At 45.9% G+C, this 16,047-nt stretch overlaps 1 protein-coding gene and 1 pseudogene across 2 annotated transcripts in view; one reads left to right on the forward strand and one right to left on the reverse strand.

Moving 5' to 3' along the window:
• The window catches only part of Thoc5 (THO complex subunit 5), a 35,497-nt gene that overhangs the window by 18,154 nt on the left and 1,296 nt on the right, over window positions 1-16,047 (reverse strand). For both annotated transcript variants that reach the window (XM_021176115.1, XM_029483877.1), the window contains exons 2-8: window positions 13,025-13,139; window positions 11,460-11,603; window positions 10,555-10,668; window positions 10,321-10,418; window positions 8,462-8,608; window positions 6,464-6,578; window positions 312-444 (exon numbers count right to left, since the gene is read on the reverse strand). In XM_021176115.1, coding sequence (XP_021031774.1) covers window positions 312-444; window positions 6,464-6,578; window positions 8,462-8,608; window positions 10,321-10,418; window positions 10,555-10,668; window positions 11,460-11,603; window positions 13,025-13,120 — 847 coding nt within the window. In that variant the 5' untranslated portion in view covers window positions 13,121-13,139. The remainder of the gene's footprint in view (window positions 1-311; window positions 445-6,463; window positions 6,579-8,461; window positions 8,609-10,320; window positions 10,419-10,554; window positions 10,669-11,459; window positions 11,604-13,024; window positions 13,140-16,047) is intronic.
• Window positions 5,047-5,943, forward strand: LOC110304658 (small ribosomal subunit protein uS5 pseudogene; annotated as a pseudogene).

A 16,047-nucleotide genomic window follows, 5' to 3' on the forward strand; every position in this document is an offset into this window, starting at 1 on the left:
ACAACAGGAGGCACTGGTCCACCTGCCAAGTGTATCTGATAGAGTAAGCACGTGAGAGCCAACACAGGCTGCCCCTAGGAGCTGTACAGCCAGGTTCATGAGAATCCAAAGCCGTCCATTCTGACACGTCCGTCACATTGCTCAAGCCTCAGGCGAGCTGGTGCAGCAGCCACGCTGAAGGTGCAGAGGGGAGGCAGCATCTGCCACCTGAGGGCTCTGGGCAAAGCTGGGGCACTCTCCTGGCAGGCAGCCCTTCCTCACTATGGCTGCTTCTCCCACAGCCCCCCTCCCTGCCCGGCCCCCATACTCACCACAGGCCTGCCCGTATGCAGTGGCCTGCACAAAGAGCACATAGAGGGGAGGCGGCAGGTGCCTGGCAGTCTCGTACTGCTTGTGCGCCTGGTCAAACGGCATGAACAGGTATTCTTGCACTGGCAGGGAAGCCTGCAAGCAACAGAAGGTTTTTAGCCTACCCACATGGAGGCTTTGTGACTATTGCTTTCCTTTTTTTGCTGAACTGGAGATTGAGTCCAGAGCCTTGAGCATGTGAGGCAAACATTCTGTTACTGAGCTCTGTCACCCAGCAGCTAGTATTCATTTACAAAGATGATATATAATAAACTAGAACAACTATGGCGAGACAAAAGCTCAGTATAAAAACATGCATTTTGTAAAAGCAAGAGAGGGGCTGGAGAGATGGCTCAGAGGTTAAGAGCACTGATTGCTCTTCCAAAGGTCCTGAGTTCAAATTCCACCAACCACATGGTGGCTCACAACCATCTGTAATGAGATCTGATGCCCTCTTCTGGGGTGTCTGAAGGCAGCTACAGTGTACTTTTATATAATAAATAAATAGATTTTTAAAAAATAAAAATAAAGGCAAGAGAGTGAGAAAATGCAATTATGCAATGTCACTTGCACATTTCTAACAGAATCAGAAAACATTAAGGGGCTGAGAGTGTGGCTCAGTGGCAGACAAAACAAGAAAGGGGCGGAGGGAGAACAGCAAGAAAGAAAGAGTCATGCATTGTGCTCACCATCACAAGACCCCAGTGAAATGAAAAATACAAAACAAGAAGCAGGGACATCGAGATGGGTCAGCAGGGAGAGGCACTCGCTACCAAGCCTGCTGGCCACAGGGTGGAAGGGGAGAACAGATTTCTGCAAGGTGTCCTCTGACCTCCACTTTCATGACGTACACACACATGCACACAAACATACAAATAACAACGTTAAAGACAGCCAGAACCAAATGAGGCCCTGCAGACTGGCCACGACCACGAGCAATGTCACTGCAAGCACTGGCAAGGGCACTGACGGGCCTCAAGCTCCTGCTGCTGACCTGTGTGCTCGCAGCATGAGAGGCAGAATGCATGCACAGAAGAAGCTGCATGGCCCAGCAGTTTTGTACCTAGGTTCACACTCCATAGAAATGGGTATGTTTGAGGACCACGTATAACAATACTCAAAGCTACATTATTTATAACAGACCCAATCTGAAAATACCTGAAATAAAATTATTATAAACAAACAAACAAAAAAATTTGACACTCAGAGAAACACAGATAAATTTTAAAAATACCAATTAGCAGCCTGGCGTGGTGGCGCATGCCTTTAATCCCAGCACTTGGGAGGCAGAGGCAGGCGGATTTCTGAGTTGGAGGCCAGCCTGGTCTACAAAGTGAGTTCCAGGACAGCCAGGGATACACAGAGAAACCCTGTCTTGAAAAAACGCCAAAAAAAAAACCAAAAAACAAAAAACAAAAAACAAAAAAACACCAATGGGCAAAAGAAACTAGACACCAAAGACTTTATATAATTCTATTTACAAAAAGTTCAAATCCAGAGAAGGCTAGTCTATGATATTAAAAGCCAAAATAATGGTTACTGAGGGGCAGGAGAATATAGTGTCTGGGAGCTGGAAATAAAAAGACAGCACAGGCTAGACAGACAGCTCAGCAAGGTAAGAGCACTGACTGTCTTCCATATGTCCTGGGTTCTGTTCCCAGCACCCACATGGGTGACATGGTGGCTCACAACCACCTACAACTCTAGTTCTAGGGACTCCAGCCCTCCTGGTTTCCCAGGGTACTGGGCACACATGTGGTGCAAACATTAATGAGGCAAACATTCACACACATAACATTTTTTTTAAAAAATGAAGTTCTTTCTCTTGATTTTGAATAGTTATATAGATGTGTTCACTCAATAAACAGTCACTCGTGGGCTAGTGAGATGGCTCAGTGGGTAAGAGCACTGACTGCTCTTCTGAAGGTCCTGAGTTCAAACCCCAGCAACCACATGGTGGCTCACAACCATCCCTAATGAGATCTGACTCCCTCTTCTGGTATGTCTGAAGTCAGCTACAGTGCACTTACGTATAATAATAAATAAATAACTATTTTTTAAAAAGTCACCCAGCTGTACATAATGAGTTGTATGCTTTTCTATATGTAAAGTTATTGGTATTATTTTTTGGTGATGGGGAATTTGGTAATTTGGTTCTGCATACTAAGCATGCAATCTACCACTCAATTGCATCCCAAGCCTCCAACAATTAAGAATTTTAAAAATATTTTTTTATTTTAAGCCAAGCAAGATGGCATACACTTTTTTTTTTTTTTAATACACTGTAGCTGTACAGATGGTTGTGAGCCTTCATGTGGTTGTTGAGAATTGAATTTTAGGACTTCTGCTCGCTCCAGTCATCCCTGCTCACTCCAGTCGGCCCACAGTCAGTCCAGCTCCAGCCCAAATATTTATTATTATTATTTATTTATTATTATACATAAGTACACTGTAGCTGTCTTCAGATGGGCCAGAAGAGGGCATCAGATCTCATTATGTGTGGTTGTGAGCCACCATGTGGTTGCTGGGATTTGAACTCAGGACCTTCAGAAGAGCAGTCAGGGCTCTTATCCGCTGAGCCAACTCGCCAGCCCGGCATACACTTTTAATTCTAGCTCTTAGGAGGCAGGAGAATTTCTGTGAGTTCATGCTGTATAGTAAGACCCTGTGTCAAAAAAAAAAAACCCCAAAACAAAAACAAAAAACCCAAAACCACTAAACTGTTCTTTAATTTAAAAATGTATGCTTCTTTTATGTACATGGATGTCTTGTCTGCATGTATGGCTGTGCACCACGTGCGTGTCCAAAGAAGGCAGAGGAAGGTGCTGGGTCCCTGGGGCTGCTGCTACAGACAACTGTGAGCTGCCATAAGGGCTCTGGAAGAGCAGCCAGGATGTTTAACCACTGAGCCATCTTTCTTGATCCAAAATTATGAGTTTTCTTTTAGGAATCAGGTCCAGCTATGTTGCCCAGGATGGTCTCAAACTCATGTTCTCAAGTAACCCCTTCTTAGTTGCTGGGGCTACAAGCATACACACCCAGATTTTTTTTTTAAGTAATGCAAACATGTATGGATCAGAAGATGAGTTCAAGGGGCTGTGGAGATGGCTCAGTCAGTGGAGTACTTGCTGCTCAAACATGAGGGTCTGAGTCCGGGTCCCAGCCACACATGGTGACAAGACTATAATCCTGCACCGTGTGCTGGAGGACAGGAGAGACCTGAGGAGTCTTGGCTTCCTGGCCGGTTAGTCTAGCCAATAGGTAAGCGCCTATCTCATGAGGCTGACAGAAGACACGGGTGTCAACCTCTAACACACATGAACACATATACAGATACACACCAATAGAAGACACAGAGAAGACACGGTGCCAACCTATAACACACATGAACACGTATAAAGATACACGCCACATGCAAGGATAGAAAAGAGCTGGGCTTGGAGGGGCACATCTCTATCCCAGCACTCAGGAAGCAGAGGCAGGTGGATCTCTATGAGTTTGAGGCCAGCCTGGTCTACAGAGCAAGTTCCAGGACAGCAAGGGCTATACAGAGATAGCCTGTCTTAAAAAAAAAAGAAAGAAAGAAAGAAAGAAAGAAAGAAAGAAAGAAAAAAAGAAAGAAAGAAAGAAAGAAAGAAAGAAAGAAAGAAAGAAAGAAAGAAAGAAAGAAAGAAAGAAGAAAAGAAAGGAAAAAAAAAAGAAAAGAAGGAAGGAAAGAAAAAAAAGATAAAAGATATATTCAAATTTCTTTTATAAAACAAAACCTCCCAGTTAGCAAGGCACCTATTAATGGTTTGGTGACTACAGGCTTTTTCCTAAGCACACACAACTCACACACACAGCCGGGCGTGGTGGCACACACCTTTAATCCCAGCACTCGGGAGGCAGAGGCAGGCCGATTTCTGAGTTCGAGGCCAGCCTGGTCTACAGAGTGTGTTCCAGGACAGCCAGGGCTGCACAGAGAAACCCTGTCTCGAAGAAAAAAACAAAAACAAAAAACCCTCACACACACATATCATCTCCATACAGACACACCAGAAGCCAAGGCACAGAAATCAAAGTGCACTGTGACTGTTTCATAACAGACCTTTCTCTCTGGTTATTCTGATATGTGTGCCTATGCCCTGCATGACCTTTAAGCAGTAAGTACAGGACACGTAACAGAGCAATGCGGAGGGCCTGGAGGATCAAATGCAGCCAGGCCTGCCTAGTCCCACTCCCCGTCTCTGCTCTCCCTTCACCTCCCTCTCCCCCTACGTGGTTATGAGACAGGATCCCACTCTGTAGACCTGACTTGTTTGGAATCCTATGCAGCCTAGGCTAGCCTCAAGGTATGTATGTACCAGCAATTACAGCCGTCGTTATGTAGCCTGAGTAGGACAGAGTCTACCCTTCACTCAGCGCAGGCTGCCTCAGAGCCACAATCTTCCTGCTGCAGCTTCCCAGGCCCATCAGCAGCCCAGCCACAGGCTCTCTTCTCTTCTATTATGAAGTCCTACTAGAAAAATGTGTTTTTGCTGACAACTCTAATTCCATGTCCAGAGCTGAGAGGAAGAAGTGAAGACCTTGCCAAGTCCTAGAAAAACAGATTTAAACTTCTCTCCATTCCTTTTACAAAGTTCCTCATTAGCCATTTATCTTGCTTCATAAAACTATAAAAATTTAGACCAAGCTTCTTCTTCTTCGGGAAAACACCAAATGGCGGATGACGCCAGTGCAGCGGGAGGGCCCGGAGGACCCGGGGGCCCAGGATTAGGAGGCGGAGGATTCAGCAGCGGTCTTAGGGGCCGCAGTTGTGGCCGAGGACGTGGCCGTGGTCGAGGTCTCAGGGCTCGTGGAGGTAAAGCTCAAGACAAGGAGTGGATCCCCGTCACCAAGCTGGGCCACCTGGTTAAGGACATGATGATCAAGTCCTTTGAGGAGATCTACCTGTTCTCCCTGCCCATTAAGGAGTCTGAGATCATTGACTTCTTCCTGGGTGAGTCCCTAAAGGATGAGGTTCTGAAAATCATGCCAGTGCAGAAGCAGACTCGGGCTGGCCAGCAGACCAGGTTCAAGGCTTTCGTTGCTATTGGGGACTATAATGGTCACGTTGGTCTTGGTGTTAAGTGCTCCAAGGAGGTTGCCACTGCCATCCGAGGGGCCATCATCTTGGCCAAGCTTTCCATCATCCCTGTGTGGAGAGGCTACTGGAGGAACAAGATTGGCAAGCCCCACACTGTTCCAAGCAAGGTGACAGGCCGCTGTGGCTCTGTGCTGGTGCGTCTCATCCCTGCCCCAGAGGCACTGGCACTGTCTCTGTTCCTGTGCCCAAGAAGCTCCTGATGATGGCCAGTATAGATGACTGCTACACTTCAGCCAGAAGCTGCACTGCCACCCTGGGCAACTTTGCTAAGGCCACCTTTGATGCCATCTCCAAGACTTACAGCTACCTGACCCCCGACCTCTGGAAAGAGACTGTCTTCACCAAGTCTCCTTATCAGGAATTCACTGATCATCTTGTGAAAACCCACACCAGAGTCTCTGTTCAGAGGACCCAGGCTCAAGCTGTGGCTACTACATAAGGGTTTTGTACAAGAAAAATAAAAGAATTAAGTCTGCTTAAAAAAAAAAAAAAAAAAAAAAGAATTTAGACCAAATCTGGCATCACAAACAATAAAAAATCAGGCCACATACTCACACACATGTATGTCTGTATGTATGTTTGTGTGTATATACATACACACATGTGGATATATGTGTACACACACACACAACCGGATTGATTCTATATATGTAAAGTGGAAGCTTTTCAGATGAGGCCAGTTCTTTTCAGAGAGCCATCCACTTTTCTTCCCCAGCCTGAGGTACTGTGTGAACCAACTCCATGGCCACAGGAAGCAAGTTTAAATGCCTAGAGCCAGGAGCTGGTGAGAACCAAAACGCCATGGATGAACACCAGTCGAGGCGTGGGCACGCTCCTGACCCACAGGCCCACAATTTCTCTACTTCAGAACATAACTCGCCCCTCTTAGAAAAACCATTCTCACGGAGTGATGTGATGAGGATGCCGGCTGGGAAAGCCCCGAGTGTGGTGGACTCTGGCTGGTCTATGGTGAAGCGGAGCCACACTCACCTGCATGATGCTGTTGAGGCGAGGCTGGAGGCTGCTCAGATAGTCCCTCTTCACCTCAATCTCCTTCAGGATCTTCTCCTTGTTAGACAGACATTCTCGGTACTTTTCTGCCAGCCTAAAGGGGCGCACATAGGGCACTGTCAGGCATGCCTTGCAGGGATAATGCAACACAACTGTTCCCTCTGATTGTTCTAACAACAGCCAGCACTGACTATGTGCCAAGTCCTTTAGTAAGCTCCATACAAGCACTATTAATCTTAGTAATTACATAAATCCTCAAGTACATGGACTTAAAACTGGTTTTTAACCTTTATTATGTTTTTGTGGGGTGGGGCAGGGAGAGGATTCTTATGTTATGGCACATGTGGAGATCAGAAAACAGCTTACACGAGTCAGTTCTCTCCTACGGCCTGGTTTCCAGGGATCAGAGTCAAGCTGTAGCTAGGATGATAGCAAGCCAAGGGGAAGGAGCCAGTACACAGCATTCCTTCACTGCCTCTGCTCCAGGTAAGGACTCCAGCTTCCTGCTCTGCGTTCCTGCCTGGCTTTCCTCAGTGGTGGATTGTGAGCTGAGGGTTCTAAGCTGAAATAAACCTTTACTTCCCTAAGTTGCTTTTGATCCCAGTGTTTTATCACCGCAATAGAAACACACCCTATCTAAGACAAGCAAACAAGGTATTTAGGACCTTAAGATATAGCTCAGTGGGTAGAGTGCTGGCCTAGCACCACATAACGATGTGATGGCGTATATCTAAATCCTAGCACTCGAGAGGTGTGGGAGGAAAGAACAGTCCAGTCACCCTTGGCCACCCTGTATGTTTGGGTGAAGGCACGTGCTTGGCAAGCCTAATGGCCTGAGATCAACCCCGGGAACTCATGGAAGGGTGGGAGGAGAGAACTAATTTCACAGTTGTGTACACACACTTAAAATATTTGAAATCTTGGGGCTGGGGAGATGGCTCAGTGGTTAAGAACACTGACTGCTCTTCCAGAAGACCCAGGTTCAATTCCCAGCAACCACCTGGAATGGGATCAGATGCCCTCTTCTGGTGTGTCTGAAGAAAGTGACAATGGACTCACATACATAAAATAAACAAACAAATAAATAAATCTTTAAAAACAATTATTGAATCTCTAGAAGCAGGCATGAGCACTCTCTTGGATTGAGTCTTACACTACCTAAGGAGAAAGCATGAATGTTCACTCTCTTTTTGCCTGGGAACACACAGCAGCCAGCAGCTTCACCTTCAGACGTGAGCCAAGCTAAGCCCCTTCCCCTAGGTTGTTTGTTAGGGAATTTTGTCAGAGTAACAAGGAAAGTAACTAACACAGTTAGTAAACAACAAAGTTTCACTGTGACATTTTCATGAATATTTATCATTTTATCTTGTTGTTTGTCACCCTGACTGCTTTCCCTGTCTCTCCCCATTTCTTACTTCACTCTATAGTGTGTGTGTGTGTGTGCATGCACGTGCGTGTGTGTGGGTACATACACTCATCCATGAGTGCACACGCAGAGAGCTGTGGTCAGTCCAACTGTCCTTCTTCATTACTCTCTGCTAGTTTCTGAGGCCAGGTCTCTCACTGAACCTGGAGCTCACACTTAGGCTGCCAACATCGGGGATCAACTACTACACCTCAGACTCACGCCATTCCACCAGCTTTTTCTCATGTACCTGGGATCCAAAGTCAGAGCCAAAGCCTTGTACAACAAGTGCTTTACCTACTGAGCCACCCTCCCTTGCAGTGCTGGGCACTGAGTCAAGAGCCTTGGGCATGGTGGGCACACATTCCACCACTGAGCCACATACCTTCACCTCCAGCTTCCTACTGGTAACCTTAACAGTCATCAGCCCACCCTGAAAGAGGTCAGTCAGGTTTGAATAATCCAGGGTGAATTAATAAGAAAGGGAGATTTGGTCCTGGAGAAAATGGCTAATCCTGGGTCATGACCAAGGACTGTCACTGTGCGGTTAACCAGGTCAGGAAGGCCACCACCTTTTCCGCTGCTCCAGCTCCCAGTCCAAACGTGCCAATGTTTGTTGGTGAGGGTCTCCCATGGTGATCTCGGCCTTGCTGATGCTTGGTGGAGCCTCTGAATAAAATTCCTCTAAGCTGACCAGATCAATTTCTTCATGCTTTGACCTATAAGCAAAATGAAGTTCTCAGGCATCCATTTTCAGAACCCCAAGCTGTGGCTTAGCAGGGACAATGGTTCCATTGTCTATGCAGCCCCAGCCTATGGCTACTGGAGATCCTGGAATTCAATCTCAGTCAATGCTCAATGACAGGCATTTCAGTGTGATGATAGGTTATTAGTGACATACCACAGTCATTTGCCCATGGTGCTCAACCTACTTATCCACAAGTCAGCTGAAGGCTGGAGGAGGATGCTTAATGACCTTGCAGGCGTCTCCTGGCTGAACAGAAGTATTAGCTAAGAGACTCAGAGTCCCTGCAGCCTGGGCTTATGCCATCACGATGAAACCAAGACACATCACCACCAGGAAAGATAAACCTAAGAGTCTATACATAACTTTAAAACATTTTCCCTTGGGGGCTGGAGAGATGGCTCAGCGGTTAAGAGCATTGACAGCTCTTCTGAAGGTCCTGAGTTCAAATCCCAGAAACCACATGGTGGCTCACAACCATCCATAATGAGATCTGATGTCCTCTTCTGGTGCATCTGAAGACAGCTACAGTGTACTTGCATATAATAATAAATAAATCTTTAAAAAACAAAAACAAAAAAACACACACACAAAAAAAAAACACACAAAAAAAATTTTCCCTGCATATGTGTAAGACAAGAAAAAGCCAGCCTGGCAGAACTAGAAGTAAGCAAAATCTAGAGGCTTTAAATTTTGCTTACTTAGAGAAAAGAATTCTCTGCAGGATTCATGGCACAAGCGCTCATGCCATGGCCACATAGGCATCACAGCTACCATAGTCAATATGCTCCTACACATGCTGGCTCACCTCTGTCCTCGCCTCACATTGTTCTTAGGAGATGGGAGCTTTAGCTCCATTTGAAAGCTATTACCCTTTATTATTTATATTATAGTATAATTTACCTATACTCTATACTCTAGTCTTCTTCCATTTTTCATTTGTTTGTTTGGGTTTCCATTGTTTTTGTTTTTTCAAGATAGGGTTTCTCTGTTAGTCCTGGGTGTCCTAGAACTCACTCTGTAGATCAGGCTGGCCTCAAACTCACAGAGATCTGCCTGCCTCTGCCTCCCAAGTGCTGGGTTAAAAGCGTGAGCCACCACTGCCAGGTTCTTTTTCCCTTTTTCAAATGTGCCCAAGATTACACAGCTAGTGAGAGGCAGACCCTGGGTATTAACTGCAGAACCCACGATCCTTCTTTGTGGCCACCTGCCTGAGTTCATTATAGCCTGACTTGACCAACTTGCATTAAGCAAAGATTACAACGAGGGAGAAACGTTCTTTTATGCTGTTTTTATACATTCTCAACCGTCATACTTTCAAAAACAGCACTGGAGCGGGAGATGTTAACCATCAGGCACATTATTGTTTTCAATGGGGCGAGTAGGTACTGGTATTCTATGGCACAGAAGATGAATAAATAACAATACATGTTGAGGAGAAAAACTGCTTTTACCAAGTGCTGAGCTCAAACCTCAAAAGGGGCCGAGGGGCTTCCAAGGTTCTCTGTGTGGTCCGAAATGACCGCTTGAGGTTCTCTACTTGAAGTGATCTCCCGATCTCTCCCCCAAATCCTGTAATCTTGTAAGCCCGCCCATTCTCCTTCAAAGGGATGGCTCACACCCAGCCATGGAAGAACAGGCATTACCACAGACTAGTAAGTCAAAGCCCCGTCCTCCCACACTCACTTGAACTCCAGACATTTGGTGATCTCCTTCTGGAGGTGCATCACTTCGTAGAGCAGGTTCTGTAGCTGTAGGTGGTAGGCATCGACTTTCTGCTTGGCCTGAAGAGAGGATGAGGTGAGCAGGGCAATATGGGGTGGGACTGACCATCACCAAAGTCAGAGAAGGGCAAAGGGAGAGTTAAAGGGGGCAGAGGGGAGGGGTGAGAGCCCATGTTATTAAGCCTTTCAACTCTACCTCGTGGGTCTGGTCTCTTCCTTTCTTTAACCTGATGTGGGCTAATCGGTTAAGCTTCTTTAGAGTCATGAAGTGCACACAGCTCTGGATCCTTCGTTCTTCAATTTCAATGGCCTGTTCACAAAGAGACCAGTAACGACGACTAACAGATGACAGCTCAGTTTCCTCCAGACCCTGGCTGCCAAGCCAATCCCATGCAGGGCCATAAGCAGAGTCTAAAGGGAGCCTGGGACAGTGAGAAATGTCATAAAGGAAGTGAAGGAGTCAGGCCAAGCATGATGGCACTCTAAGGCCTTTAATCCCAGTAATGAGGAGGCGCAGTTCAATGCCAGCCTGGTCTACTCTGGGAGTTTCAAGGCTAGTCAGGGCTACATAGTCTCAAAGCAAGGGGGGGTTGGGGGAGAAGGGAAGGAGAAAGGGAGGGAGGGAGGGAGGGAGGGTGAGCAGGCTGACTGTATAAAGCTTGGTTATAGTGCCAGAGCTATAGAATATAACTATCTTAACAACACTGGTCAATATACATGAAAATAAGTAAGACGGCTGAGAAAAAGTGAACTCCTCTTTAAATCACCTTAGTTTTAGACATTGTTTAGTTTTATGTCTGCTGAGTAATGCATTTAACATCCATGATAACTTTATTTTGAGCTCTATGATTTATCTGCACATACTTCTAACACTTAGCAAAATGACTGGCATGTAAAAAATATTACATCAATAATATCACATTGTAGCCATAGGAAAAAAAGACATCTTGCACTTTCATTACTATAATGGAGATGGGGCTGTTATGGAATTAAGTAACAAGTTAATAGGCAGGTCCGGTGCTTCCGGACTCACCCCCTAATAGCAAAAGGAGCCCAACCTGCAAACATGCCAGGTTTAGCACGCATGGCCTTTCTCCTTACCACGTCCTTGCTGCCCTTGCTCTTCAGGTCCTGGATCTCGGCCATCAGCCTTTGTAGCTCCTGGCAAGTGTATTTGTACAACTCATAGTCTCTGCCAGGGTCCCGCAGGTCAACCTCAGCCTCCTCACTGTAGTATTTGCCTTCCTGTGAAGGCAAAAAGAGAGGTCCTGGGTGAGGGTCTCCCTGCCAGGATCAGGGACAGTAAGAATAAAAACCTTCATTCTGTAAGGACATTACAGTTGCCATTGTATGGTCAGTCTGGGCTACACAGTGACTCCTGGCCCACTAGCGGCACAGTGAGACACTTACACACATATGAACACAAATACACAAACGTAAAAAACACTATTGGCCAGGCATTGTGACTCATTCCTATAATTGCAGCGCTTGGGAGATGGAGACAGAGTGATGTTGACTTCAACACAGGCCTGTCTCAAAAAACAAACAAATTAGCAATGCTGTGATCAGTGCCAAAAGAAAAAAAAAATCTCTACATTAATCTAGATTTCCTGGAACTATGGAAAATGCTGTTGTTTCATTTTTCTCTTTACTTCGTTTTGTCCATAAATTCCCATTTATGTATACAGAACTAATCCTAAGGGTCTGGAGCAATAGTGCAGACAACCAGCTTCAGTGTCCACCAACACAAGAGGAGCCAGCGCCCTCTTCTGGCCTCGGCAGGCACTGCACACAATGACGTTCTTAAAATGCTCAAAAGGGACCGGGCGTGATGGCGCACACCTTTAACCCCAGCACTTGGGAGGCAGAGGCAGGCGGATTTCTGAGTTCGAGGTCAGCCTGGTCTACAAAGTGAGTTCCAGGACAGCCAGGGCTATACAGAGAAACCCTGTCTCGAAAAACCAAAAAAAAAAAAAAAAAAAAAAAAAAAACCGCTCGAAAGACAAATACACACAAAAACATTTTTTTAAAAAATGAGCTCTGGGTTGTAAAAGAGGCCTTATTTCCTACACTTGTTTAGAAATTACTGCTTACAAATTAAACAAATAAATAAGCACTAAAAGTAATGTCTCTTGATATGAGGTTCTAATTCAGGGCCTTGCAGGATCTGAAAACAGGGGTAAGGGTGGAGGAAAGAAGATCGGAAACTCAAGGTCACCCTCAGCTATACATCAAGTTCAAGGCTACCCCGGCTATCTGAGACCCTGCTTCAACAAACAAACAAACCGAAACCTCCTGCATGTTACACCACAGATCAGCTTGACAGACTCCAAGAGAAAAGAAGAGAAGACTGTGTTGGTGACAGAGCTCCTGGGCCACAGAATTCCTGGGGGCACGGGCCTCTGGGACCAAAGATGAGTTCTCTTGGAAGCTCTAGAGCCGTGCAGTCAGTGCATAGGCAAGCTGGGAACAGCGCGCTGGGACATGCTCTCTGTGCAATACCAATAGCCAACAGGCCAGCACCGGATGTGAACGCTCATCTTTTGTCCAATTGTGGGAATTCAAGTCCTCTGGTCTAGTGTGGGCAACCAGAAGTGTGTCTGTGGCACACATGGCCCTGAGCTCCTCCACACTCTCAGTCTGCAGTTTCCCAGCAGCGTGCTCACCTGCTCCGTGTCAGACCGGTTCCGTTTCCCTTCAGTTGGGGTTCCATCACTCCGGATCACTTTGGGCTTCCGTTTTTTGCTGGATTCTGATGACATTGTGCTTCCAGGTGAGAGGCTGTTAAGGAGAGAAAGCTTTTCAGGGTTTCCCACCGAGAAGCTGAGCGATGACTCAGCAAGAGGAGCACCTGTTGCTTTTCCAGAGGAACCAGGTTAGACTCCCTGCATTCATCTACAACTAAGCTCCAGGGCTTCTGATGGCCTCTGACACCCGAGAACACCAAGCACACATGTGGCACACAAATATACATGTATGAAAAACATACACACACGTAGGAAAAACATAGATACACATAACATTGTAAAAAAAACAATTTAAGCCGAGCTTGGTGGCGCACGCCTTTAATTCCAGCACTCGGGAGGCAGAGGCAGGCGGATTTCTGAGTTCGAGGCCAGCCTGGTCTACAGAGTGAGTTCCAGGACAGCCAGGGCTACACAGAGAAACCCTGTCTCGAAAAACAAAACAAAAAAATTAAAAATACAATGTATGAAAATTTCAAAGAATTAATAAAAGTATTTTTTTAAAAAAAGAGAGAAAGGGCTGGAGAGATGGCTCAGGGGTTAGGAGTGCTGGCTGCTCTTCCACAGGGCCTAGGTTCAATTCCCAGCACCCACATGGCAGCTCACAGCTGTCTGTAACTCCAGGTCCAGAGGATCCCACACCCTCACAGACATGAATGCAAGCAAAACACCAAGGCACATAAGATTAGAAGAAATAAATCACATGTAAAGAGACAAATAAAGAAATGTCAGCAAAAGAGCTGGTTCTTAGCAAAGACAGACAGACAAACTCATAATCAAGCCAAGAAAGAGAGAAGACCTAAATTAATTGACATTAGAAACAAACATACAAAGTCACATGGATGCTAACTTAATTCAGAGGTTCATTAGGGAACACTTTAAAAGGGCTGGTGAGATGGCTCAGTGGGTAAGAGCACCCGACTGCTCTTCCAAAGGTCAGGAGTTCAAATCCCAGCAACCACATGATGGCTCACAACCATCTGTAATGAGATCTGATGCCCTCTTCTGGAGTGTCTGAGGACAGCTACAGTGTACTTACATATAATAAATAAATAAATAAATCTTTAAAAAAAAAAAAAAAGGAAAATAAGCCGGGCGTGGTGGCGCCGCCTTTAATCCCAGCACTCGGGAGGCAGAGGCAGGCGGATTTCTGAGTTGGAGGCCAGCCTGGTCTACAGAGTGAGTTCCAGGACAGCCAGGGCTACACAGAGAAACCCTGTTTTAAACAAAACAAAACAAAAAAAAAAGCAAGTAAGCAAACAAACAAACAAAAAAGGAAAATAAAAGAAGACTTTCCAGGGTCAGGGCTGAAAGGTTGACTCACCAGTTAAGAACATGTACTGTTTTGCCGCAGACCTGAGTTCACCTCCCAGCACTCACATGGGATAGCTCACAGCCATAATAATAAAGAGAGCTTTAGATGTTTCAGAATTCAGCTGAGTGTGATGGTGCACAGCTTTACTCTCAGCACTCAGGAGGCAGAAGCAGGGAGATCTCTGTGAGTCTGAGGCCAATCTGGCCCACACGGTGAAGTCCAGGACAGTCAGGGATATATAAAGTTGGCCCTATCTTAAGTCAAAACAACCAACCAAGTTCCTGCCAAGACTATGAGCTCTGCTCTTACTCATGAGCCTGGCAAAGCACTTCATAAATTTAGATTTAATTCCTGTATTCGAAATACTTCTGACTGGCCACTGAACAGTAGACTTTGATCTAAGCACTTGATGGATATGTTCACCCTTGGTTACTTTACAAAGCCATTCAGATAAGAACCACTACCATCTCTACCATCTCAAAGATGAGAAAAGCAAGGCTTAGAGAGGTGATGGTTTTTCAAAGCTGCACATCTAGAATGGGCCCATCTGATGCTACTCCAGTGCTTACACACCTGCAGTACTGCATCGCCCAGTCTCACCAGCATCCCTGCTACCTCCCTGTCTGGCTCTAATATTCAAATGAAGAAGTGCAAGGCAAGGTGGCAGGCACATGCTTTTAATCTCAGCACTAGGGTGACAGAGGTAGGAAGATCTCTGAGTTCCAGGCTAGCCAAGCTTAAATAATGAGACTCCATCTCAAAAGAAGCAAAAATAAGTAAAGACCAAAGCCTACATTTTATGAGGTTCTGCCTCTTATAGTCACCCCAACAACCAAGGGAGGGTAGTTTTGTCCCTTATTTAATTTACCACCAATACTTGCAGGAGAAGCCTGAGTTGGAACCGCCATTTGACTGTTCTAGACCCATGGGCACCTCAACAAACCACTTCATTATTGTTTTCTCTCAAATTAAATGCACAATAGTCCTTCTGGGATTGTAGGAGCGCAGACACGCCAAGCACATCCCCGAGGACGAGGAACTCGATTCAGGGTGATCTGGAGTGATTCTGCATTATGCTAAACACCAGAGGACAGGTCCACCTGCCCGCGCTAAACACCAGAGGACAGGTCCACCTGCCCGCCGCCTCTTTGGACAAGTCTATGTAGCTCACACTGCTTTCAAACTAGAGACCCTTCTGCCTCAGCCTCAACAGTGCTGAGATTATAGCTACGGGTCACAGTGCTATGCTGTCATTTTTCTGGCCAGCTATGAGTGTGCATGCCTTTAATTTCAGCACTCTAGGAGTGGAGAGCAGGGGCAGGTGGATCTTTGTGAGGTTGGGGACAGCCTGGTCTACACAGTGAGACAAAAATCACAAACAAAATGTCTAATTGCTTCAAGTTTCCTAGTTGATTGTTAACGTTTACAAACACCAAGGTTCTTGTAAGAAATAGATTCTCAAGTTGGAGAGATGACTCTGAAGTTAAGAGCATCGAATGCTCCTCCAGAGGATCCAGCTGCAATTCCCAGCACCCATATGGCAGCTCACAACTGACTGTAACTCCAAGATCTAACACCTCAGACGGACATGCATGCAGGCAAAACACCGATGCAGCACATGAAATAAAAA

This window comes from Mus caroli, unplaced genomic scaffold (genome assembly GCF_978045245.1).
Source record: "Mus caroli unplaced genomic scaffold, Mus_caroli_1 scaffold_13, whole genome shotgun sequence".
Taxonomy (NCBI): Eukaryota; Metazoa; Chordata; class Mammalia; order Rodentia; family Muridae; genus Mus; species Mus caroli.